Source organism: Melospiza georgiana, chromosome 2 (assembly GCF_028018845.1).
Source record: "Melospiza georgiana isolate bMelGeo1 chromosome 2, bMelGeo1.pri, whole genome shotgun sequence".
NCBI classification, from domain to species: Eukaryota; Metazoa; Chordata; class Aves; order Passeriformes; family Passerellidae; genus Melospiza; species Melospiza georgiana.
This window is the reverse complement of record NC_080431.1, coordinates 116,748,124-116,775,781: the sequence shown is the minus strand read 5'-3', so window position 1 is coordinate 116,775,781 and position 27,658 is coordinate 116,748,124. Positions and strand designations below refer to the sequence as shown.

General features: G+C 39.6%; 1 protein-coding gene across 3 annotated transcripts in view; it reads right to left on the bottom strand.

Annotated features, from left to right (window-relative positions):
* The window catches only part of DSCAM (DS cell adhesion molecule), a 467,715-nt gene that overhangs the window by 111,935 nt on the left and 328,122 nt on the right, over positions 1–27,658 (bottom strand). For all 3 annotated transcript variants that reach the window (XM_058045375.1, XM_058045376.1, XM_058045377.1), the window contains exons 12-13: positions 3,901–4,097; positions 1,305–1,401 (exon numbers count right to left, since the gene is read on the bottom strand). In XM_058045375.1, coding sequence (XP_057901358.1) covers positions 1,305–1,401; positions 3,901–4,097 — 294 coding nt within the window. The remainder of the gene's footprint in view (positions 1–1,304; positions 1,402–3,900; positions 4,098–27,658) is intronic.

The window sequence follows — 27,658 nt, the reverse complement described above, 5'->3', positions numbered from 1 at the left end:
TGAGCAGGGGCACAGCAACCAGCGTGGCACTGCCTCAGCTTTCCTGGCATTTCTTTGGGCACTCGTGGGGACCCTGATCCTGTTAATCACCCGCTGGAAATATCAGCATTTTTCAATTCAGAGTCACTGGTGTCATCTTGAATACTGGCTCCTCTTTAACCTTCTTGATTGCATTTCCTTAAAATCACTCCAGCTTGGACTTTCATCCCAGGAAAGATTTTTTACCTCAAACACCACATTTCCCTGATACTACTATCAGTGATTTTACTCAAAAAGTGATTGTAGAAATATGAGTACTAAACGCAAAAATGCTGAATTTGGTGGAGAGAGAGAGTAAAATTTCATTCTCTTTGAGTGCGTTTAAAAGTCTTACTTCAATAACAGAATAATTTGATTAAATCACTCTGAAAGTTCTCTCTGCCTCTAAAGTTAATGTTTCAAATAACCAGCACCTAGACATCTCTAATGTCCCTTTAAATTTTCTTGGAAGCTTAGATGAGCAGTGGTGGAACTGGGAACCTGTCCCCAAACTCCACCTGAATTTTTCAACAGGGCTGCCTTAGGCATCCTCTGGAATCTGCTGCTACTTGGAATCAAGAGCAGGGAGAGAGAAATCTGCAAGTTGTAGGAATTTGTTGTGAGCAGGCTCAGAGAGGCACAGGAGGAACCAGCAGCACATGGGAATGAGCAGTGGCCAGTGGCTGAGTCCTGCCTGTGCCCTGCATTTCAAATATTGTCACCTCTCCAGGACTTGCTGTTTCTGCCCTGTGGGAGGGGAACCCCAGCCCCAGGCAAGATAAATTCCTAGAATTTGGATTGTGCAAACTGCTCACAATTTATTTTGGTTGATTAGACTTGAAATATTTTGCTTTAAGTTCCACAGTAGGTTTAACATTTCTCTACAGATGAAGTGAGATCACTTTTGCTTTATTTTAAACCTGGGCTTGAGGCACATTTGTTCTTTAAAATTAAATGCAACCTGCTCTCCCTCAATCCTCCACATCTACAGTCCTTACTGAAGATATTAGTTTTAGGTATCTTTGGCAATTGTCAACTACTGTATTTAAGAAAAAAATTCTAATTAATTTGTATAGATCTAGAAGGACTCAAGATTATCTTTTATTTTGATATAAGCTGTGATGCTGGAAAATGAAAGACCGAGAACCTTAATGCAACTCCACATTTCTTTGACAATGAGGAACACATTTAATCAAGAATCAGAACCTCCCTGCCCCCAGCAGATTTCTACACTTCCTGTCCTACAATAGCTGTGGGGTTTTTCCCTCGTGTTGCCCTCTCCCTACCTTGCACAGTGAGCTGAATTATTCCACGATCCTCCCCGTAAGAATTGATGGCGTGGCAGGAAAAGAAGCCAGAATCTTCACGCACAGTTGGCAGAATCTATAGGAGGTTGGAAAAGAGGTGATGGATTGAACAGCACACAGAGAAAACAAACCAACAGCTTGTCTGTGTGGCACAAGAAAAATCACTCAGACTGTTCTCCCTGACAGCAATAAATAGATATGGCAGGTTACACACATACAATTGCATAGGAAAGCTTCCAAAAGGCTGAGATTATCAAAGCCAGCAGCACCTGGTCTGAGGACACAGGCTATCAGTTCAACACGTGTAGTCAGGAGCTGGAGCTCCTCCTATTCCTGCAGCTTCTCCTTAGGAGCCTTGTTTCCAGATCCTCACAACTTTGCCAAGCATTTAACTGTTGGCTGAAATTTGCCATACAAAATGGTGCCTCCTGCTGCCTCCAAATTTTTCTGGCTATTTCTGAAAATAACTCAAGTGGCTGAAGTCTGTGTGGGGGGAAATAAAGGTTCAAACACTGGTTGTGAACCCTGTAGTGTTTAGCATGGTGCCTCATAATAAAGTTTTGTGTGGTCTTTCTTTTCAATTTGCTAACAGCAAGGACATTTATATATAATATTTACAAACACGATCATAATGATATTTTTCTACAGGACCACTGCTGCATTCAAGGTATAAGAAAGAAAAAAAAATTAAACTAGCAGATATTTGAAATACCATTTCCTTCTCATTGTTCAGTGTGCTGCTCCACAATTTATTTACTGTGCCCTGTTCAAACTGTGCCCTGAAAACAGACATTCATTTTCTCACAGCATTTTCCTCTGAATTCACCCATTGCAGAAACAGGAGTGAATTTATTTTCATCACTCCTTACACCATGAAGAGCATTGCCACCATTTCATGTAGGGAATTAAGGAAGCAGATGTATGATAACGTTTGTGGCTGCTTGACAAGTTGCCACATATTAGCTGAGCCATGGAAACTCCACGTGCTCTTTATTCCTCAGCAAAACCCAGGTGATGTGAGCACAACTCCCAGTCACCACTGGTTAAGATAAATGAATTAATTTCCCACTTGCTGCAAGGAAATTGGAGAGTTATCATCTGAGATGTGGCAACGTGTCAAGCTGTGTTCACTTGCACGTGTGGCTGAGCTGAAAAACAAAAATTTCCAGAGCCCAATTTGAGACATGTAGGGCCTTCCTCCCCCTCCCTCAGAGTCCTGAGCAATAAATGGCTTTTCATGTGTTCATAACAGCTTCCACTGAGTTCAGCTGCAGCCAGGAGGGCTTGGTGCTTCTGCAAATCAGACCCCAAGGGCTCAGGGCAAGTGCCCAGAAAACAAAGAACACACAATTATTGACCATCTGTGAAAAGTTTGGTCTCAAAGATCAGCTTTGCACCACACAGTGCTGTTCATTACTCAGCCCTAATTCAGCCCCAGTGAAAATCCAAGTCCTGTCTCACTGAGGCAGGGGTCCTGCCGAAATAATAAAAGCTGAGTACACAACTAAAGATTACATCATCATGCAAAAGCACTGAGCTCAAAGCTTTAGAGACAGCCTTGATCTGCCACTTTCTGCTTTTTGGGGTGTTTTATCTCTCAGAAGTGAAAGATTTTGTATGTAACACACATGGATGTAGAACACCATTGCTGTACACAACTGCTTCAGAAAACTCTCCAAGCAGGACTCCAGCCTTCCAAATAGAAATATAGTTGTCTATCCTGAGGTTATCTTATTAAAATCAACAAGAATGATGGCCTAGGGGTCAATCCTATAACTAAATATTATTTGTATCACACAAATACTAATAGGAACAAAACCACACATAGAATTTTTTGTTCCTCATAAAAATCAGTGACAAAGATTTCTCACAGAGAGCAAACCCATAATTTTACTGGATGTCATCCAAAACAGGTTTTGGCTGGTAAAGAAAGAAATCTTTCATAAGAGTTACACTAAAATTTAGACAATAACCAGACAGATAAAGAATTAGTTCCTTGGGCCTGATAAATACACTTTTCAAATGTGATTGAAAATGGATAATGAATATTTTGGAGTGAGAAAAAAGAAGAAAGATCCTTCTAGATTTCATAAAGCACACGTAAAACTACTTTGAATCCTGACTTTATAAAGTGGTCTCACAAGCCCCACCAAGTGAAAGGAAGGGAGAAGAGCACTTTAAAAAGGCAGCATTTTTTCTCAAAGCAGTTTAGTGATTTTGGTGACGGTAAGTGTGACACACATCAGAACTTGGTATTTGCCAGAGTTTATCAGCAGTTTGGTCAAACTGATTCAGGGAAGGACACACTAAGACATGAGCCACGCTGCTCCTGAGACAGAGAGGATTGAGTGTTGGGCTTGGCTCACACTCTCGCTGCCTCTGGAGTGTGGAAAGAGGGTATTTTTCATTAGGGATGGATTGCAGAAGTTTCCTCTCCCTCTTCTGGCTGCCCCACCATGCACGGAGCGAGTGCTGGGGCTCTGGTGTTGTCATTCTGGCCCTGCACCTAAATCAAAACCAAACCAAGCACACCTTGACATATCTGTATGATTTGGGGGCCAGTTTGTTTTCGTACCTGCAGGGTGGAAATCACTTCGTCCCCAACTTCCTTGGTGGAAACCAGGTACCGGGACATTTCGGGGTTGATGATCCGGTCTTCCTTCTCCCAGCGGACTATGATGGGTTTCTCTCCATGAGCTGTGCAGCTCATCTCCTTCTTCTGGCCTTGAGTTGCCAGGGTGGTGTTCGGGTAGGAGGTTATCATAGCTGGAACTAGAAACAGACAGAACAAAACAAAACAAGGTTGTTCCTCAGTGAGCTGAAGGGTTTGATGATACAAGGTTGGCTTTTCGATCTGTGTCTCACCGAGCTTGTCCATATTGAATCAGGTAGAAATAAATGTGAAAAAGGATTTTATTTTCATTCCTGTGTTATGAGAACTGATGGGCCTGAAAGGGAACTTAGCAGAAAGGAGTTGGAAGTGGACAATAGAGGGTGTGAATCCCAAAGGAAGCCTGTCTTCATTTGTTTTGCTGCTCACAGGGCAACTTAATTCAGCATTCAGTATTCAACATAATTCAATATTCAATATTCACAGCACATAAAGGGACTTTAACTAATAAGTGTTCAGATATGTGGACAATAAAGAACTGATAAAAATGTCTGCTTCCTTCTGATGAGCTGCTGTTCTACTTGCTGACTGTTATATGTTTTACCAGTGTGTGTGACAGTAATGATCTATCAAAATGAGGGCTCAATTAAACCAGGAGCTGCACAAAATTAAAAGAAAGGCTCTGCACCAAGGAGCTTACAGACCATGGATGTGTTGAGTGCGTAGCTGAACTGTGCTGAACTGAAAGTATAATTAAACTGACAATAAACCTAGCTGGATTCGAGTTTTTATTGTACTCAGAAGGTTTTTGCAGAACAGTTTGGACATACCTGTCAACTTTATTAACCATTCTTTAAAAAGGGCTTAAATTTTAATGTTGAAAAAAGTACTCTTCTTAGCAAGAATAGTCTTAAACCTGAAGTATTTTCATGTTTTGGAATTAAAATTTCCTGCTAAGAGGAAGAAAAAAAAGTCCTTGGGATGTTTTATTGCAAATCCAAAACATCTTTGAAACAGGATGATCTCTTGGGTGTCCTTCCCTCCCCACATGGTTTGTCCACCAATGAATGGCACCTGGATTTCTGTCTCTAGAAAGAATCAAAGCCCACAAATCCTTCAGTTCAGGCCCAGGAGAAGCTGGAGAGCCCTGGACAGGAGCCAGAGCTGTTCTTTCTGAATAAACCTGTCCACTCTTCTGGAACATGTGAGGCATCAGCAGTGAACCCCCTCCCTGAGCTCTTGCCCTCCAGGGCTGCCTCCTGCAGTAGCCCCAGTCCCTTGTTTCTATGCACGAATCGTTGCCTCTTCTTATCACCACTCACTCCTTCCATCTGAGCCTCTCTGGGTCCTGTTTTAATCAGATGACACTGGCAGAGGATCTGATTCGAGGCCTTCCCAGGCTTTCCCCTTGCATAGGTTGTGTTTGTTGCCACACAGCAGAATAATAACCGTTATTTAAATAAATTACTTTAATTGCCAGCCCGTAATGTTAATGCTTGGTGGCATGACCTTTTCACATGCCAGAGCTGTTAATGCTTGCAGATGACAATATGTCAGGATGCAGCCCTTTCTGTTCAAAGGCTTCCTGACCCAAACCAAACTGATCTGGAGATTAACAGGGCCTGTGGAGCTGTGGGTTTGAGTTACCAATGGGATCTAATTCCAGGAGGAACTCTGAGAAAGATCTTGTGTGAGGCAGGAGGCTCCTCATGCACTAGTGATGAAGTACCTCTTGTTTGACTGTTTGGGTATCAGGTACTCATCAGCTTTGTCCAAGAGAATTTGAAGAGAAGAAAATATGAATAATCAAAATAGAAAATGTGGATGAGTCTGATTCCATATTCCAGAGAATGAAAATAGCCTCAGTTTCATGTGTGTGCCCAGGTACCCACAAGGAGGTTACTTTCAGAAGTTGTTTTTCTGTGGCCATCTGCTTGTTCCTCCAAACCCAGAACAAGCAGGGCTATGCAAGATCACAGGATCACTTAGATTGGAAATGACCTCCAAGACCATGGAGGCCAAGCTGTGCCCAATCCTCAATGTGTCACCAGCCCATAGCACTGAGAGCCACATCCAGGCCTTCCATGGACATCCCCAGGGATGGGGACTCCAAACCTCCCTGGGCAACCCCTGACAATGTCTGAACACCTGTTCAGTGAAGAAATTCTTCCTGAATTTCGACCTGAAATAGTCCCATACATCCCTTTATGCATTTTGTCCAATAGGAGACCCCATTCAAAAGAGTGCCAGGCTGTTAAGGAGTCCACATTACCATCATAAATTTGTGCCACCTCCTTTCTTCCTTCCACAATGTCCCCAGCCTTCCACATGTCCCTTCCTCTGCACATCTCTGTCCCCTCATCACAACGGCCTCCATGTCCCTTTCACCTGTCCTTTCTTCCTGCTTCCACCTCCTCAGGTTCTCACATGTCCCCTAATCCCTATACCTTTATACTTTCCTCTTCCAGCCTCATTTCCTGTCCCTAATTAAATCAGTCAACCCCCAAGACACCTAGAGGGTTTTCCCCACAGCTGCAGTCATCCTTCCCATCAATATCCCCTCCTTGGAGTTTCCCTGGTGATGGTAAAAATGTTCTGAACCCACACAGTAGATAAGGGGTGAGAGTTTTGTGCCTACCCACGAGGTACCAGAGCTCCCTGCCCTGGCAGGTCCATCCTCCTCCTGCTTCACGAGCAGGAGCACACAGAAAATGGGACATCTGGACTTGGATTGAAATCCCACAGCCATCCAGGAGCCTGTCCCAGTCACTCCTGCCTCTCTTCTGTGGCAGTACCAGCTGTGGGTTTCTCTGGGTCAGGATTGAAGGCACTTGAGATGGTGTTTCATGTTCACACTCAGGTGTTTATTATTTCTGATCAGTAAAACAGTCTCACTGCTGTGAGTTCTGCAGCTTTTCATTAGAAGGCACAAAATGGCCAAACAATCTCTTGTTCCAAAGTCTTTTAAGACTGAACTATCCAATGAAGAACTGACACCTGGATTATTTTCCCTTTTAACCCAATAACTGATCCCAAAGAGCTGCAATGGGGACTTTTCTGCCCAATTACAAAATGCCACCCAAACCCATGGAGAAGAAGGAAGAAGCAGCATGAAGAAGAAACCCAGGACAACACCCTGTGCCCTCCATCTTGCTGCCATCCACAACACACTAAAAACCCCAAAACCTCAATTTCTCACTGAGTGATACACCTACACTGCTCTCTATAATCTATTTCACACTTTTGTGGATTCTGGTCTATTCTGGAGTTTAGGAAACTTTCTCCATGGATGAGGGTCAGAGTCAGTCTGCCCTGGGGGTCAGGGCACCCCAGAGCAGACACAGAAATATTTCCAGTGCTCTGGGTTTCTACACTCTTCCAGCTCCTGCACTGGGTGACAGTTCCAAACCAAACCCCATGACTCCCTATCTTGCTTTTAAAAACCAGAGGCTTCCTTGGAAAGCTCATTTTCCCCCTCAACAAACTTTCTTAATAAGAGGAGCATAAAAACATGTAAAGAAAGATGACTTTATTCCTCAGATACAGCTTTATCCCTGCTTATCCTTCCCTTCTCCTCACATAATCTTCCACATGGATTCCTTATTGCCATAGCAATGCCTCACAGCTAAATATTTCCCCTTCCTCCAAAGCTGATTTTTTACTCTTCACAATTTATCTCCAATGATTCTAAACCATAAGCTCTTCTTTTTATCTTCCTCTATGTCAAAAGATTTCTGGTAACAAAGCCACATTCCCAAGGATATTTTAGGCAACATATTTCTTCATCCTCCAACTATCTTTAATCAAATTACTGATGCAAATAACTGAGATAAATATGCTGGTTCTTTAGTGACAAAATAATCTAGAAAACTGTAAATAAGCAAGCTAAATCTGCACTACATATGCATGAGATATTCTCTCAGGATGTCTTAAAAATAAGTGAAGGCATTTAGAAATGTATCAAGATGATTCAGATGCCATATTAAGTGTGGCTGTGCCTTATATCTCTTCAAAAATGTGCATTATGTACAGACACATAATTATATTTATAGATATTTATATAAGAGAATTTGGGGAGGGAAGGGCATGTTGCTGCGCAGGTTCAAGGAATGGATATTGCCATGTTCCACAGTTTTGGAGGAGTTTCACTGGGGGACAAATTAATCTAGTTCTGGTTTTTTTGGGGTTCTCCATGTCTGAAGCCATGGGGTGCTGGGCACAATTAGAGATCTACTGGTCAAAACTGGACAAAGTAGAAGCTACAATTTCTAAATCATGGCAATTTCCAATTTCAAGGTATTCATACCTCTGCCAGCAGCATTAATCCAGGAGTTTTCTCTGTTTAGAGTTGGACTTTATTTTGGAAAGCGGATTTATTTGCTGCTTTTCACAGGTGAACCCACTGTTTTCCCCTTTCTTCATGGAAACCCAGCAAGAAATAATTTAAAAATATTTAATTATATTATTATCATTACATTATTAAACAATTTTTATTATAGCATTAAATATTATTGCTATACTAATGCATATCAAAATATTAGATTGTACAATCATATTAATTAGCAATTATTATGCTAATAATAAATTCTTGTTGATATAATGATTGCTTTTTAGTACTACCAACTTCATTAAAATCAAAGTGCAAAATTCAGTACTCAGGGTTATCCTTAAGAATTGTGAAAGTGGCTCAGACAAAACAAGAACTTTTTGTCCTACTCATGAAGAAAACTGAATCTGGGCCTTTCCTAGGATTCAGTAAATATTACTTAATCTGACTTATTTTTTCTCTGCTACTGCTGAGTGTTTCATCAGGAACTGAGTCCAAATTAAAATGAAAATATTTAATTACTTTGATAAAGACCAATCTCATTATCCAGATTAACAAGACTGTAGGAAGTTGAGTAAAGCTTGTGAAGGGTATCAGAAACTTTTGAATCCTTTTAGAATAAATCTTTATGAATTAAGAGAAAACAAAAATTCACGTCAATTTAAAAAATTATATAGAGAGCTGGGCTGGAGGGAGGTATTTTTTCTCTCTTTCACCTCATAGATGGGAATAGCCACATTGGAAAAAGCAAATTAAAAATCTCCCTTTCAGTTTGTAATTAAACACTTAATATCCATATATCATTCAGAAAGGATTGTAAGACTCAAGTTCTCAGTATTTTTAAGAATTATGGTCCTTTCTAACCCAAAACCATTCTGGGATTCTCCTGGTCTGATGATCTCTGGCCTGGCAGAGTGTTCTCATATTTTGGCTCCATCACTGGATCGTGCTGGAACTGGCCAGTCTGGGGAAATATCTGTAACCAATGTTTGCAGATTTATCTTGCAAACATTGAGAAAATATTGAAAAAATGAATTGAAATTCGAGTTTAACATTTAAGCCAAATTCAGCTGTCCTTTCATTCTGCCACAGTGAGGACACTTCTCTCCATCACAAATGGGATTTTCCTACCTCAGAAATTCACTTTTCTTCCATCTGCTTTTGCTCAGGCAGAGAAAGCTCATGCAAACACAATACTTGTATTTAAGTGAGCCTAGCTGTCACACTTTTATATGTTGATCTATGTATTTGTTAGTTTATTTTCAAATTTAGTAGACTTTCCGGAGTCAGCAAGAGCTTTGCTAAAATTTGTAACTTCAGTTTTCCCCTTCTGATAGGAGACATTTGGGTTTACTTAAATATCATCTCTATGGAATTCAAATGGTGAAGAAAAGAGAATTTTGAATCAATAGGATTTCCCAAGCACTTCAGTTTAAACTCATAGCTCCTTGGTAAAAGTCAAGCCTGTTCAGCAGGTGAAAATCATTCTCTTAATCCTCATCCTCAGGAAATGTCCAAGATTAGGAAACAAATTCTGTGTCTCAGAGGGTCAAAGAATGTAAACACACCAAAAAAAATCCCGTTTTTATGTATACAAGTTATTATAGATAACAATATGGACATATAATTAATGACAACTTCTTTCTACCAATACTCACTAATAATGAAAATTAACTTTACATTTTGGACCTACTTGTGTTTGTTTTTTGTGAAAACCTCCTCAGAGACATGTTCTCTTAGGATAAATATTTTAAAAATTCCATATGAGTTATTCAATCTCTTCATGAAGGTGATTTTAGAATGGAATATTTTATTTCTTGGAATCAGTAAAGAATTTTTTGTTCAAGCAATACAATTCCCAGATAAAAACCATTCTGGGTGAATTGTGCCAGTAATCAATATGCCATGAATTTCAAATTTAAAAAGCCAATGCTTTGAAATTCATAGCCATTGATGTTTCAGATTAGAAAAAAATAATTTCAAACATGTAAACCTGAGAAATTTGAGAAGTAAAGATTTGATTAATTCATATGACAGACTGAATTATTTATTCATTTAGTTTCAGGAGTCTGTAGTATATAGGGAATAAATTCCAAAAATTTATTTATAAGTATATTCTTGAAAATATTTTAAAATAAAGCTGAACAAAGCAAATTGCCTTCTACCCCAAATCTGCCCTAAAAGGAAGACAAGTAGCTTTTTTATGCATTTTTTAATGAATGAATTGCTGGACAAAAGGCAAGAGATTCATTAGCAGTTCTATTAGCAAAATAATTTTCTGACAGAAAAGTATAAAAACCAACAGTGCTGTGTAAAAAGAAAGGCATCAAACACAGAAATAGCAGGTCCAGTGCTTTATAAATTTGTATTTCAAACCCAATAACAAAAAAAGAGACTCAGTGCTTTGTAAAAACTGCCTTATTAGGACACCCATCTAAGGTAATCTTTGGAGAAAAAAAAAAATCTAAAAATAAATAAATACTGAATGGGAATGAACATGGCTTCTGTGCATCCTCAAACACCATTTCAGCCAAGTTACTTTGATTATAAACATTATTCCAACATGTGTTTCCAAGCTTGAACAGGCCTTGTTTGATGCTGAGCTGGAATAAAGTGACAATGAAGTCTGGAGTCCTTGGCAGCTCCACCAGCGCCTCCTGATCTGATTGAGTGTGTCAGGGCAAAGGCTGTGAACATTTAGGGTTCATATCTTATTCACTCAGAAGTGCTTTCAGGTCACATTAGAGGAAGAGAAGTCGATTTATTTTGCATGACAACTATGAATTTTAACCAAAAGACGCATTAATAAAATAAAAAAAGCACTTTTCACTCAAATCACAAAAGCATTTTTTTCCTCTTCCTGAGGTCTTTTCTTGATTTAGTTCTGTGTTTGTACAGTGCAAACTGATGGCTTCAGATGATACACAGGAGACCAGCAGCTGCTGCTGTTTCTTGGGCTTTCCTTTGACTTTGACATGGCTCTGAAATGAATGTGACTTTCTCTTGCTTTGCCATGCACCTTCAATTCCCATTTTGTCCAACTGCACTTCCAGTAACCAAGGGAAGGGAATGGGGGCATGATAAGCTGACAGCTTTGTCCCCTGCAGCAAGCTGTACTGAAAGCCTGTGGAAATGAGTTACAAACTGTGGGAACTCACACGAGGCACTGGGAAATCAGTCTCATCAAGAGTTGGCTAATTGTCAAAACAAAAATTAGTGATCGAAAAACCATTTTGTTACCGCGTATGTAATTGTGATTTATGGAGACTTAGACAAAGATCATCTTCCCATGGAAGAAATTTATGACCAATATTAGTTTTACCATCATTGACATCATTGGGAAGCCTAAAAATTAGCACCAGAATCATGTCTCCATTAATTAGAAATTCCTTGGGCCACTTTCTGTTCCAAATCAATTATGATCTTTAATCAGCCTGTTATAAAAGCCAGGCTGGAAAGAGCAGGAATGTTAAACAGTTAAAACTAGCAATACATAATTTTAGATAACTTCTCCAATGCTTTGATCTTAAATTGAATTCAGTCTGCCATCAAGATGGCATCAAGTTTTAATGTGAAATGAGAGGGTTACTGCTATCATAATTGTAAAGCACAGCACTCTAATTTTTGGTGACTTACTGAATGCAAATCAGGTAAAAACAGAAACTGTGGAATCCCATGGGAGAGTGGAGGGTTTTTTAGGTTTTATTTATTTAAACAAGTTTTTATGCTTTAAATTCTCTATTTGTATCCTTTCATTAAGATCACCTGAACAATTTACAAGTTTAAATGAAAAAAAAAAAAAAAGGCAGAAAGTGACTGGAAAGCACAAGCTTTAATCAGGCTAGGCTTTATTTTATGACCCAGCAGCTCCCATAAGTCTTTTAGATTTTGGAGGCTGTGAAGTGACATGTGTAAATGTCCCTCCCTGGGGAAGAGAAGCAAACACTAATTGGGGTATTGACAGGTTTAAATGAAGCAGAAACACACCAAGAAAGTCTGGCTCCAACAGAAATGAGTATTGGGGAGTGGGGCATGCCGGGACATTAATGGTTTTCATTCACTGCTCACTCATGCAAGTAAATATACTTTTAAGCACAGAGACCCGGGTCTATAACAGCTCAGTTCTGAGCTAAAAAGCCATGAAATGCTATCTGCTGATGTATAAGAAACAGGGCTCTGCTAGAACCAGTCTCCTCTGGCCATCCAGAGGGAATTATAATTTTATTTTCCACATAGTTGCAGATGGACCAATATAATGTGGTACTGTGATGGCAGGAACAGACTCTAATGTATTTAAATCAGCAAGACACAACACTGTATATTTAGCAGCCACTCTCTATATGAATTCATTAGCATAACCAATATAAATAAATACATTTTCTGCATATTAACACTCACAGAGAGGTGTTGTTGCATTGGGTGAATATTCAAAAGCATTCACCTGGGCACAGGGGTCAAGCATGGTTATAAAACCCATGAGTGGCTCAACACAACAGGTCCTCTGGTGGCTAAAAATAAAAGAATATATTTCTGTACTGGGCAGGGGACAAAAGAAGGCCTTCCATTGGGCCATCTGTCTTGTTTTAAAGACAACAAACATCTTATTGATGATAAAAGGACCTCAGGGTGAGCTGATCAGACTTTTGCAACCAACCTTCAGAATTCCAGCTTAAACTCAGGGAAATCAAGTGCTAAAGGCTTGATCTCAAATCCACATTCTCTTAACTAAGGAGATTCAGAACATTAATAAATGCTACAATCCCAGGAAAGACACAAAAGGACATTCAATGAGGGAGAATAAGATCCTAATAAAAAGCTCTGAAGATATTTATTTTAGTTTTATTTCATTTATCCAGTAAAAATTCTGCCCTTTTTTAGAGACACCATCTGGGAATAATAGTTTGGGAATGGTCTGATGACCTTAGTCTGCTTGTTTCTGCAAAACCAAAACCTTAATTCTCCATCTATTTCATCTTTTCTATTCCTCTATATGGTCCAGTTTCTACTTTTAATGCCCATCATGCCACAAGTTTCTAGAGGGAAAGCAAATTTCAATAAAAGCAGAAAATTTCCAGAAGAGTTGGGAACCATCATGAAGGCTGTACAGCCTAGGAAAAGCTGATTAACGAGCTAAAAAAAATTATCAATGAATTAAATTAACAATTAATTAATAAAATTTTTAATAAAAATAAATTAATAAGTTTTAAATAAACAATTTTTTAGTACCTGTCTCATGGAAATAGGGAATTACTAGCAAAGAGAAACAAACAGGGCTTAGAGCAACAAAATATTTATAAAGATATTAAATGTAATATTTTTTAAGATACAATCACCCATAAATTAGAAGCAGCTCTTACAGCAAATAAAAATCAGAAAGGGAAACTTTTCTTGCTTTTATGAATAGGAACCTTCCTTGGGAATTTTTTGGTGATTTTTTTCATTCATTGTTATTGCGTCTTTGCAGTGTTTTATCTAATCTGAATTCTAGGCCTTGTGTGCTGAGTATTTTGGGATTGTTTCACTGAATAGTTAACACTCTCAGACAAAAGCAGAGGCTGAGAATTTGGCTCCAGTGCCCAAACGTCTGAGGCCAGAGGAAGAGCACCCTAATTTGGACCTGGATTATAGTTATTTTGGCTCATTCAGAGCTGCCAATGTGCTCATCCAGCTGGGAGCCAGAGAACAGCTGAAAAGAAGTTTTAAAGCTGAATTTTACAGTGCTGGTGTTGACAGTGCTTTGCTGCAAAGGGTCCCTAGGGATTTATCACCTCTATAACTTAGGTCAAGGTGTTTTTGTGCCTGCACATGCACAGGCACATGTGTGTGAGTTAAAAAATGGGAAAAACCCGAAAATATTTTCCACAAAGGCAAACAAGGAGAATTATTTTATCACCTGGGGAAAAAATAAAAAGGACAAAGCAACCTTCACTGTCTCCTTCCCTTGACTTCCAGCTGTCCCATGCATCCCTCTTTTCAAAATGTTCTTAAAAAGAAATGTTTCTGTTTCTCTGGAGACCCCTCAGCCAAGGGGAGGCACCATAAATACTCGTGTTTGAGGCAGGAGTAAATTATAGCCATCCATCTCCTGGACAGAGTGTGGCACAGGGCTGGGGGTCACTTTCCTTCCCACTTTCCAAGGAGTTCAAAGGACTTGGTTTATAATTTTTTTCCCCTTTAAATTGTATTTCAAGGGAATAGAAACTCCCATTACCTCTTGCACGTGCCCAAAAGCAGAGGCCAAAATGGCACTGCTGATAATGTGAACAGCAGAAAAGGAAGAAGAAAGTCGTGGTTGCAAGCAGGGTTTGACATATTGTAGATGACAGATGCTGAGTGTGATAAATGAAGCAGCTGGTTACAAGGGCAATATGAAAATGCTACTTTGACTTTTTTTAAAATCAGGTTGTCAAATGTTTCTTTGTTAATCAGATCCTTGAAGCACAAAAACACAAAAGCTGTGCTTAGATCTAAGCTTTGTACCTAAATTATTAAATTATCTTCATTTGGCCTTAGGAAATACAGGAGGTTTAAGGGCTGATTTGGTCAATCTGGGTTTTGTTTTTTGAGGGTTTTTAGATTATATTTCATTATAAAAAGAATAATCACAAAGGTATAGTGTGAGTTTATACACTGTATAACAGCCTCATTAGTCACATCCCCAGAGGGATTTTATGTTCAAGTTTTATTGCTTTTTCTACGATACATTTTAGAGTTTCTTGTAAGTTGGTAGAAAGGTTTTTAGAACCACTCCTGTTGGGGCTTTGGACTGTAAGTTATTTTTTCTTTAGAGAACAGCTAATTTATTTGAGCTAAAACTTTTTATGAGAATGTGGTCTCTTTGTCAAAAGGCATTTCTCAGAAGGCTTTATTAGCTCAGCATTTAAAAATCAGGCCAACATGCTCTCAACATCTTCAAAATGAAAATTCTGGCAGAAACGGAGAAAAGAAAAAGCTACACAAATTCATGAGAATTCTCAAAACTGACTCTTTTTTCAGCCAAATAATACTGGCAAAATCACCCAAATCCATTCAAGCTAAAACACTCTAAGGGACACGGATTTCCTGGTGGTCATCTGGGAATGCATTTCCAACTTTTTATTCTATGAGGAACGAAGGAATAGTTTTGACAAATGGAATAAAAAGCAAAAGGCTATGGTGATGTTGAACCAAAGGTAGAAACTTCCTTTTTCATCATGAAGTAAAGTTATCACTAATTTCTAGTTATCTTCTAGTCAGCTTCTTATTTAATGAACTTCCCCATGGATGAATTATTCTGTTTTTTTGCTAAAAAGAGACAGCTGCAGTGATGGGCAGGATGGTGTTGTCTTGTAGATCCACACTGCTCCTCCTCTGCAAATAACTGCTCTAACCACCCCCTTCTGTAGCTGTAATTAAAAATTTATCATATTACCTAAGGCCCTGGAAAAAAAATCATCCTGAGATTTAATCTGGAGAAGCTCCTGCATTTCTGCTCTCTTTTAACTGAAGGAAAATCTGTCTGTTGTTTGGAATTTAGCATGAAAAATCCCTCATTGCTGAGGTGCTACACCTTTGTCCCACAGTGTTTCATGGGGAATTCACAGTGGAAAATGCTGGAAAATGATGTGACTTTTAAACTTTCCTTACCAGTAAGATAAATTGAAGTAATAACAGCATCAGCAGGATGCCAAACTAATAACTGGATATGAATGTTCTAAAAGGGAAGATGCTGCCACTGTCAAAGCAGCTGCAACTACAACTCCAAACTGGTGATGCCTCAGGTTTCAGCTTTTCTATTTTTCAGGTTCTGTGCTGCTTTAGTGTGTGGGTCTGAGGTTCACATTCAGGGATGGTGAGCTCTGTGCACAGAGCAGGGAGACAAAACAATTCCTGCTCCAGCTGGGCACCAAGGACAAATGACCCAAATCTCAGCCCAGGAGCACAAACACCGTGGGCTGGAGAGAGAAAAACAAGCAGGGTGGGACTGCAGGGCTAAAGCTGGAATGGGACAATGAACTGCAAGGTGCAAATGGAGCAGAACTGATCCCAGGGACAGAGCCCGTGCCCGGCCGTGCATTTTGGGGCCATTTTGGTTCATCCTGGGTGCAGCCCTGGCTGGGCTCTGGTGCTGCCCAAGGTGCATCCATGGAGGAGATGCTGTGAATAAATCCCTGCTTTATTCTGGAGCTCTGCTCTAGGTCAGCCTTCCCAAGGCATCACTGGGGCAAACCCAGTGGATTCCCAGCATTTCAAACACTTGTGCCAAGAAAAGAATGATAAAAGGAGATTGTTTCTCCTGCCCAATTTATTGTCTTTTCCTTCTTTTCCCTCCAATAAATGGGTCATTGATAACATTGAGCAACTTCAGGTCATCCTGTGCACATCAGGTTTTGCCCTCTCAATTGTAGGAAAGAAAATGAGGGATTGTTCAACTAGGCTGCTTTGTCCGAGTTTCCAGCTGCAACAATTGTCTGAAAAAGTTTGTTCCATATTCCTTTAGTATGGAATCGTGCAACTTGAATTATAGAAGTCTATTTTCAGGAGTAACTACTGAGACTCTACTGCATCACAATCAATTAGGTTGGAAAAGACCTCCAGTCAAATCTATAATCTGCTGGTTGCCTTATAAAATACATAAAAATGCATATAAATAAATAAATAAATAAATAAATAAATATGTATATATGTATATAAAAGATATCTCCTCCAGATTAATTGATATGGGTTTTAATTTTAAAAAGAAAATTTAAATGGCAAATTCAAGCATCCAAATTTCAGTAACTGAGACATCAAGCAGTCTCCAGTGAGACTGTTGTGATCATGTTTGATAATACATTGTTTAATTACACAAACATTGTTTCCCCACAAGATAAGTTCTTCTTTACTAGAGGGACTACCTGGTGCTCAGGGTTATGAAGTTGGTGAATGATACTACTCCTCTTATTGCCTTATTTTTGAGCACTGGATTAGAAACTAGTAAATGAAATGAAGTCCTTTGGCTAGTCCTTGCTGAATGCACATTGGATACTCTCATTTTACCCTTTTTCTGTGGCAAAATGAAGAATTTCTACACTGTAACCTCTCACCTTCTTTCAGTGTTGTTGTTTTCCTTCACTTATTTTTAAGTGTTCAAGTGGCTTTGCAGAACTGCTGAACACCCCTGGGTGCAGCTAAAGTCTTCCTAAAAATATGTCCTGATTGTCTGCAGAGTAAATTATTCCTCAGATAATATATGGGGTATATTTTCTGTCTTTTGAGGTAATTTCATAGATTTAAACTCGTACTTCACACAAGTTTTCTGAGGATAACTTGGAAGCATCTTAAAGTGCGTGATTCCTGAAATGCTCCTGTATTTGTGCTGTTTACTTGACTCAGTTGCTCTGGATGAGCAGCATTAACAGAGTACCCAGAATTGGTATTAAAAAGAACCAAAAGCTTGTTAAGAAGGTGAACTCTGGTGAACTGTTAAAAAAATTATATATATACTATATATATATATATATATAATATATATTATAATATATAAAATTATATATAATATATATAATATGTTTATCTATCGATCTATCTATCTATCTATCTATCTATCTATCTATCTATCTATCTATCTATCTATCTGCAACCAAATCTCCCAGCACTGAAGAAAGGAAAAGCTTTCTTAGCCCTCTGTCAGTTAAATACATTTTTTTAATACTACTGCTAACAAATAATAATCCTTTGATTTTCCATCCTGAAGACTGCAAAGTTGCTGGCAGCTCCAGTAACTCTTCCAGTTTCTATTGCCAGCTCTGCCAGTCTCTCATAAATCTCATTGCTCTCTTCCACCTCTGTCTCCAGGCTGTTCCTTGCCTCAGATTTTGCCAGAATAAATTCTGGTAATGTCACAAAACATCCCCTCCTCCTGCCTGAGAAGGCTCCTGTTGTGGTGTTTAATTAGATGGTGTTCTTTGCAGGAATGGAAATTTGAGGCAAAGAGGTGAAGAAAGGGTCACTGGTAATTTATTGTGTGCCAGGGCTGAGGGAGCTGGTGACTGCAACACTGTAAACCTGAATAATGACTTGTGGAGGAGCATTGGAAGGTTTGAAACTGCAGGTAAAAAAAGAGAGGAATCTGAATCCTTATCTTATTTTTACTGAATCCTCTCAGGAAGTGGAAAACCAGGTCATCTGTCAAGAATTCCCATGGCATTATTACTGGTAAGGAAAGATGTAATTCAAAAGCAACCTCTGAGATGGTTTTCTCTTGCTCCTTTGGGATCACTTAGAACCACAAAGTCCAAACATGTAAGCTAAGATATTACTTTGGAGACTTTCACCTTTAAATTTCTAAAATATTTGCATGCCAGCTCTCTTGGGCTTGATGCAGGAAGGCTGATTGGCTCATGTATACCTTTGATATAAAGGAACATCAGCATCAGGAGCACACAGATTTTGAAATTACCACTGAATGGTTTGGGTTGGAAGGGACCTTAAAGATCATCTCATTCCCACCCCCTGCCATGGGCAGGGACAACTTCAACTATCTCAGTTTGCTCCAAGTCCTGTCCAAACCTGGCCTTGGACACTTCCAGGGTTCCAGGGGCAGCCACAAAACTTCTGGGCAACCTTTTCCAGTGTTTCATCACCATCACAGGCAAGAATTTCTACATAAGAACTAATCTAACCCTGACGTCCAGCATTTTGAAGCCACTCCCTGTGTGCTGTCCCTGCATCCCCTGGCAATTGTCTCTCTCCAGCTTTCCTGGGGCTCCTCCAGGCCCTGCAAGGCCACCCTGAGCTCAGCCCAAAGCTTCTCCTGTGCAGGTGAACAATGCCAGCTGTGCCAGCCTTTCCTGCCAGCAGAGCTGCTCCATCCTCTGCCCATCCTGGAGCCTCCTCTGGGCTCTCTGCAGCAGCTCCAGCTCCTCCCTGCACTGGGGCAGGGCTGGGGCAGCTCTGCAGCTGGGAAATCACCTGAGCACAGAGCACAGGGACAGCCTCTTGATGGAGGAGAAATTTTGGGTATCTCCCTTTGTCTGCCTTGTTGCTGATGTCTAATTACTAAATTACTAATTACTGCATGACTAAAGCAGTATTCCTGTTATCATCAGAGCATGTAAAAACAGAATCTTGTGGGTTATAAAAGCTCAGCTCTGGAGATGAGGGTACTGATGGGTCTTTGAGGGAGCTGTTTGCCAGCAGGTCCCACATCACCCTGCAGAGGAGGCAGCCCTGGAGGAGGAAAACTTCTGTCATCTCTGTAACCAGCAGCCTTTGGTGTCATGGGGAGAACTGTTCCACCTTTCTAAAGTGCCTGCAGAACCCCGTGGCTCTGGGCAAGGATTTTGCACAGCTTCTTTCCAGCAGGAGAATAATCTTGTTTTTCAGTTTGGTGGTAATAGGAAAACAGGAAAACCCAAAATACACAGCCCAATAAATCTCCACTTGAGTTCAGGAGGAAAAGTGCAGAAGATGGTAATGCTGCCAAAATCCATGGATGGCAAAAGGGGGAGTTCAGTCCTTCTTAGGGAACAGCTCTGCTATTTGTCAGCAGCAAAACCCACAGGCTGGCCAGGGACTTGAAAATTTTGCTGCATCATGGTAAGGATGAAAATGAGATTGCTCAAATGAGGCCCCATGACTGATATTCTGTTCCCACAGAGGTCTTGAGCAACTGGCACTGACTTTCACTTGAGCAGGATTTAATTTGCTAAAATAAGAGTTACACTGGCAAGTTTCTTACAGTCTTATTACCCAATCCTCATACAAGCTAAAAGGGAGGTGCTGAAGGAGAACTTTTGGATCTTAAAAGGACTATTTCCTTTTTGTTTATTTTTAATAAATAAGAGAAAATAAAAATCTCCCAAGGTGCTTAATATTGCCTCTTACTGTGCATATCCTGAATTCATGACTAATGCACTTTAATTCAGTCTCAGGATCTGCTTTAAACAGTTCAGTGCTGCATTATGTGCTGCACTCGAGATGTTCAAGATCTTAATTATTTGTTCTGTTCAGTATCCCTCACCCAAGAGCTAATGACAAATTCTGTCGTGATGGTATTTTTTATGATACACATAGCTGTGACACATGATAATTTCACAATCATTTCGAGACACCATGTGGTTTCTTTTGACATTTTGTGACAGGCTGTGTTATCAAGCACAATTGTTTGCACAGGAAACAACTGTAGCACGTGGTCCTTGGGACATTATGTTATCTCCTGATAATGATGTCATTAACATGTGTATACTATAATTAATGACTGCAAGAGCGATTCATTTGAGTAAGGCTTATGAATCCATTTCATCTAAAAAGGGAAAGAAAACCTATAATCATTTGGGCTCAGATCCTGAAAGCTACTTACTTGCAACCTGCTGCAGCTACGCTGGGTGACCCGTTAATTGAGGCATATTAACCAAGAAGCATTTATTTCTCAGTTATATTACAGAAGCTTAGATTAGAATCATTATCATAATGATTGTTCTAATAGAGATCAGTGAGGGAAACAGGAACCTAGCAGTGCTCCAAACCCCTTTGTCACCCCATCTCCTACCAAGGGGAGCCAGGAAACAATTACAGTTCATCAGTGTGCGCGGTGAAATAATGAAGCTGGAGACGTGGAGAGCAAACCTGCTGCAGCTCAGGCTGTCCCCTCCTGCTCCTGCAGCCCCAAGACAGAAAACACTCTCCTCACATCCTTGTCTGCATGGAAAGCAGCCTGTCGCAAAGGCAGTTCAGACATGGGAAGCATTTTTATGTAAGAAACACAGAATTACACAGTGGTTTTGTTGGAAAGGACCTTAAAGATCATCCAGTGCCATGGGCAGGGACACCTTCCACTGTCCCAAGCTGTTCCAAGCCCCAGTGTCCAACCTAGCTTGGGCACTGCCAAAGATGGGACAGCTTCTCTGGGCATCCTGTGTCAGGGCCTCACCAACCTCACAGTAAAAAATTCTTTCTGAATTATTTTTCTTTCTAACCTATTTTTCTTTCTAACCTATTTTCTCTATTTTGAATTCATTCCCCCTTGTTTTGTCACTCCACTTCCTGATGAATTGTCCCTCTCTGGCTTCCTCTTAGGTTTTTGCCATCATATTTTTGCCAATATATTTGATGGTTCAATGTCTTGATGTAAGTCCTGCCATGGTTTAGTTGTAATGTCACCACAAACTCAATTCTGCTTCTCATTGCTTAGAGCTTCCCAAGAAAATAAGATATATTCAGACTGCCAAAATTTGCTTTCAAGCCTGATAATCCACTCTTCTCCATTAAAGCTACACAAATTTTACGTAGATATTTTTGTGGTTTTTGGATTTTCAGAAGGTTCTATTTGGACACGCAAAATATTTTCATGGAGATGTTTGCATGCAGGAGCAGCCACACAAAAATAGCTGTGGGTGAATGAAATTTCCAATGAAAATCCTCAGGAAAGCTGCCTACAATGTGTCTGCAGAAATTATGAGACTGGATCCCTGGGAAGATGTTTAAGAATTGTGCAGAAAAGCTACAAGTGGTGAAAGCTGGATCATGCTGGATCCTCCAGAAAGATTTAAAAAGAGCAGGAGGGATCCAGGGAACCACAAGTTGAGCTGCTCCTCCCAAAGCTGAAATTCTGAATGGGGCTCAAAGATGCACAGAGCTCTAGCTGGGCTTTTCCAGAAGAGAGGTGATAGTGGGATGTTTTCCTGCAAAACAGAACCATCAAAGGGTTTTTTTTGAGAGATGCTGCTGCATTCTGTTGGCTCCTTCTCTCTTTTATGGTCAGCAGTCCAGAGGACACAGCACATACCTCCTGTCCAGGTGTTTCAGAACCATGCAAAGTCAATTTTTGTGACTTTAACTGCCTTTTACATGTAATTGTCATGGGGTGACCATATGGATTATGAGTGTATGCACAAATAATTATTTATATGCACTATTAACTTTGCTCTGGGGCTTGGAACACTAAACATGTGTGTACTTAGTGGCCCTTCTTACATTTTATCCCAGAATAATCATCACTGGATTTATTTCAGTGTGCACTAGATTTTTTTTTAGTTAAAGTAAATAAAACAACAATGTGTATTTTCATGGTGTAAGCTACAAAATATTTTAAAAGTCAAGAAATGCAAAGTCAGAATTTCAGGAATGGTAAATTAGAGCAATAATTTCAAGAATAGTAAATTGGAGCAATGTTAACAACAGCCAATGTAAGAGACATAACAAAGGAGTTAACACACAGAAATTATTCTCCCTGCCTTAAAAATATGGTTTTTTTCTGTATTTGTACATGCATCTTCCATAATGTACTCTTGTATGTGATTAAAATAAAAATAAGCAAAGTTTGATTATTCCTCCCAAAGATCCTGATTCAGAACTAAATGTGCTTTTTCTTCCATGCGAAAATAAGAACTGGAAAACCTAATCTTGGTCTACAGGAGCCTTATATGAATCAATGTCTACAATTCAGATATTATTTAATTTTTAATTGCATTGGTTTTGTAATTGTTGATTATAACATCCTTTATAACAACATCTGAAAAGGGAAGGGAAGGGAAGGGAAGGGAAGGGAAGGGAAGGGAAGGGAAGGGAAGGGAAGGGAAGGGAAGGGAAGGGAAGGGAAGGGAAGGGAAGGGAAGGGAAGGGAAGGGAAGGGAAGGGAAGGGAAGGGGTTGAATGAGTAAAATTTGATTTAAGGCAAATGGACAATTTTCTTCTCCAGATCATTATTTCCATAGTGACAAATGCATTTGTTTAGGTATCCAATGATACTTGGGGGGGAAAAAATCCCCTTGTTTTATGAGGAGAGACAAAAAAAGGTACAGATACCCCCAACTCAAACCAGTTGGATGGTTGATAACACTTGATGTATTCTGAATTCCCCTTTTCTGGGTATGAAAGCAATTGATGCTCGTGTGAGAGTGCAGCTCCTCAAGGTCACTCCCATTTCAGCATCTTTGAAATGCTCCCCTGGGTTAGTTTACATCACTCTGCACGAGAGATAGGCTGACACACTGCTAAGCTGAGCTGCCTTGGTATCAGCAAGCTGGGAGTGTGTGACAGATCCCTTAAAAGCACTTAAACTCCTGTGCATTCCAAGCTAAAATATCCCTGGATGGCCCCAATTTAAACCCCTGGTCCTTCCAAGCTCCTGCATTTCACAGATTCAGCTCACTCAGACTGAAGAGCTGAAGCAAAATTTTCTTCAGGCTTATGTTCGGGCTTCATCTGTCTGTTTTCTTGTCTCCTGCTCTTGGAAGCAATTGTAATTATGCTGCAAAAAGTCAACGCTTGCTCCAGTGTCCATGTGAGAGGTTTATAGTTATACAGCTAAGTCGTTATGCCATTGGAATAAACTGGAAAAATCAACAAAGGAAGTAAAAATCTTGGATTTGGACAAGATCTAAGGAACTTCTAGGCAAAAGCAGCAGACTGAATGTGTATATTTATATTTAAAAGCACATTTGTGTCATCTGAAGGGCTTGCTGGGTGTCAACAAGGCCATGGTAACTGCCCAAGTCTACAAACCTACCCCACAGCAAATGAGAGGAAATTCAACCTCTTTAATTGTCTTTAATTACTCTGCCTATGCCCATGCTCAGCAGACACTGGGACACCCAGCAGCTGCCAAGCCACTTCTTTGTACATTTGAGCCCCCTCATTCAGAAGAGAGACTGATTCATTCTGCTCCTGGGCCTTGACAGGTGAAATAAGCAGATAAAAAAGGGGTAAAAGCAGATCACAGCCAAGGAAAAAGCCATCCTATCAAAGCTAAATAGTGCTTGTGCCAGCCTTCTCCTCCTGGCCAGCTTGTTCTCGCCTTTCTTAGTTTTTCAATACTTCTTTAACCTTTTCTGGGAGGTCTTCCACACTGAAAGGTTTAAGAGCCCAAAGGGAGAGAGTTAACACCTCTGTGCAATGCATTATTTCCATTATATATGCAAATAAAACTCACAAGTCCTCATTCACAGATGTCTCTCCACTGGGGAGTTCCCTGAAATAGGACTGGGAATGCTACAGGGAATCAGCAAAAACTCCTGAGGGCATCCAGGGATTACTGTGCTCTCCCGTAAAGGTTTTCCTCACTGTTTGGGTGCATTCCCATTTTCCTTAAAAGCCAGGCACTTCATTTAGCCCTTATTTAAATCTCATACCTGGGCATTTAGCAAGTGGTAATTGGATTTTCCACAACAATATGCAACCACTTATGGAAAGTCTGTTCTCCCTTATTTCAGCTCGGCAAGTCACCACTTAAAAATCTGATAGCAGGAGATTTGCCTTGCTCAGAGTGTGGGTTTATGGCTGTAAGTGCATGGCAAGGAGCCAGCTTCTTCCTGTTGTAAATGCAACATTTAGGTTGCATTGCAAAGGAAGACAAAAATACAGCAGAGTGCTGCTTTCTTGCAGAGCACTTACAGTAATAGGCACTTATTTTAAAAGCCAGTTTTGAGATAAGACTGCAGAAGTGAGATCCTGCTGCACTATTGTGTGTGTACCTGTGGGCAATTACCCAAATCAATGGCTAGTAATTAAAAGCCAGGAAAAAAACAATCATCTAACAGATGCTCCTGCTACTGCTCTGAGGATTTGCAGCAAAATGGACTTATGCAATAGCTCTATTTTCTGTCTCTTTCTGATTTTGGGATCACAAGTTTATACCATCTCACTTTCAGAAATTGCATTAGATCCTTTGGAACCTTTGCCCTTTGCAAGGAAAGAAATGGAAGCAAGAGAACAGGATTGTTTCTCAGGCACTTATTTATCAATATGGCCAGTCTGTTAGTAGAAAAATGTTCCTGTTAGGTCACTGATGATGTGATTTTAGAGTTTATTTTAACTAATCTGAGACAAGTTCAGGATGGGGAAACAGAACAGAGAGAACTTGCAGTGCTGACTGAAAGCCAGGCCATTGGCATTGCTGCTTTACCATTCATTCCCAAAGGATTACAACATTTGCTGAAGGATTTTTTCTTAAAAAGTTTAAGCCAAATTTGAAGACAACAAGAACAAAACCCCCAAATCTCAACCAAAGCTAATCAGCATATGTTTAATTTCATAAATAGCCATCCTCTATGCTAAGCATCCTTCAGCACATCACTGATTATATGAAAGACAACTGTGGCCACACTACCTCTATAAATCAGGGCTCTGATGAAAAAATCGCTGTAGGAGCATAATATTTAAGATCTTTTTTTTTTGGGTTGATCTGACTTTGGGGATTAAATTTCACCAAATCACCCACAGAACCCAAGCCTTTGGGTTTTTCTGTGGTGAGTGGCCACACATTCATGCATATGGGCACAGAAATATTGGTAATTGAGGCCTTTAATTTCCATAGATCAAACACAGCAAGAGATCTTTTACAGCCTAATAGCATTTTTTGCAGAAGGATGGATAGGAAATCTCACCAGGAGTTTAATTTGTAAAAGGAGGGAGTTTAAATGTCATTGCCAATCCCTGCACACCCTGGGCTGCTCCCACCATCACCTGAGAACACATCAGCTCATTGTCCTAGGGGGACTTTACAATGCTTGTTATCCCCATTTGTCTGTTTTATTATTTAATATTGTTCTCTTTTTCTGTACTAGTGAATGCTTTGCCTGATAAATAAACAGGGTTTTTCCTCTCTTCTCCAAGGAAATGTTTTCCCAAACCAGCTGGGGGAGGGTTCTCTTGAATCTGCTCCCTAGAGGAACCCCTTTAGAAGTTTTCTCCCAAATTTTCCCTAAACCAGGACATTTGTACAAGGGAATTTTAAAGGGAAAACCTCTTTCACAAGTCAAGAATGGTGGTTGGAGCTGTACTATTTATTCCCTCCCTGAAAGATCATTTCTCCTTTCTGAATTTGGTGCTGTGCTCACCTATGTCCATAAAATTACAAAACATTGCTTTCTCAGGGCAGGAATTTGTCCAGGTGGAAGCTAAACACCAAATAATTGATGACAGAAAACCTAAATTTATTGTCACAAAGACAAATAACTGCCTGGACAACACAGTTCCTACATGATCAAATATTCCAACTCGGAATTGGAAAAGAAAACAAAAATTGGATGTAAGAATAATTATTCTTTGGCCTAATGGAGACAGTTACAAAAAAAAATGGATGGGGTTAGATTAATCATGAGTAATTAGGCCAACAGTGAGAGCTCATTCTTTCATTATCTCCTGGTTTGACAGACCAAATCGATTCATTCCTCAGCCCTGCAGGATTCTAATAAGATTTATCTAAAAATGGAGCCGTGCTTCTTTAGTTATCTGTACTGTGAGGACACTCAGAAATCAATTGCTATGGCCATAAGTGGACAATTCTTTTTTTTTTTTTCCAAGAAAGATAAAGCAGCATATTCAGATTTGTTAAAGTATCTCATACCCTACAAATATTTGGATGTGCAGTGGGGATGGGAGCTGATGCACTGAGCAAATCCCAATGGTCAGGGAAGTGATGGGGTGAAGGAAACATTTCTCATCAAGAAAATAGATTGCTGAAAGAAAATCTGCATTTGCAAATCCTTTCTTCTGATTGTACCTGCAAAGGTTTAATTTAATTTTTTTCTTAATTTTTTGTTTATGTTGATTATCACAGACTCTACGCACTATTCTCACACTGAGCACCGCTGTAGGATTTTCACAGAGGAATGTGAACAAAACCATCACACAATTTTTGAAAATCTATTTTGAAGATGAAAAGAAAGTACTACCAAAAAAAAAAAAAAAAGGCTCTTTATGTTTGAAGGCAAAATTGCTGTCCTTAAAAAAAGCTTTGAGTTGCATTGATGGAAGCAGCTGTAAAAGATCATCTTTGTTTGATATTGGCATGTGATACTATTTTTTTAAAGAAATAAACTCTTATCCAAAGCATAAAATATTTGCATATAAACTACCTTTTTTTACAGTTTTCTTTTGCTGCAGGAGAATTTATACAGAAAAATAGAACTGACTTTGTATCTGTGTCACTTGATACTCAAATGTAGTTTATATCCTACATATTTCTTCAGATACTGTGAAATAATTTTTACTATTTTTGTTATAACTCAGTTTATGTTTTCCTTCTTCAAATTAAAGATAAGGATAAACAATATTATTAAATAAATAAAAAATGAAAAACTAGAAAGAATTATGATGCAGGCCCTATGACAGCATTCATTCATTTAAAAAAGAGTGACTAAACTTTTGAAATATAAGCTTTTAATAAAAAAGACAGTGACTAAGTCATTCAAAGTACAGAAGAAGCTGATATATAAAAAGAAATATAATTTAAGACTGCATTCTATTTTGGCTGTTCCGAGAGCATTCTGCAGATCCTAAACTGATATAAAATAATAATGGGGAGTTCTGAGGCTTTGTCCTGCTGGAACAGGGTTACTTTCTAAATGAGATGTGGCTTAAAGCTGGCAAGAGTGACACAGACAAAAAGAGATGAGGGAAAAGGGAAAGGAAAAGGAAAAAAAGGAAAAGGAA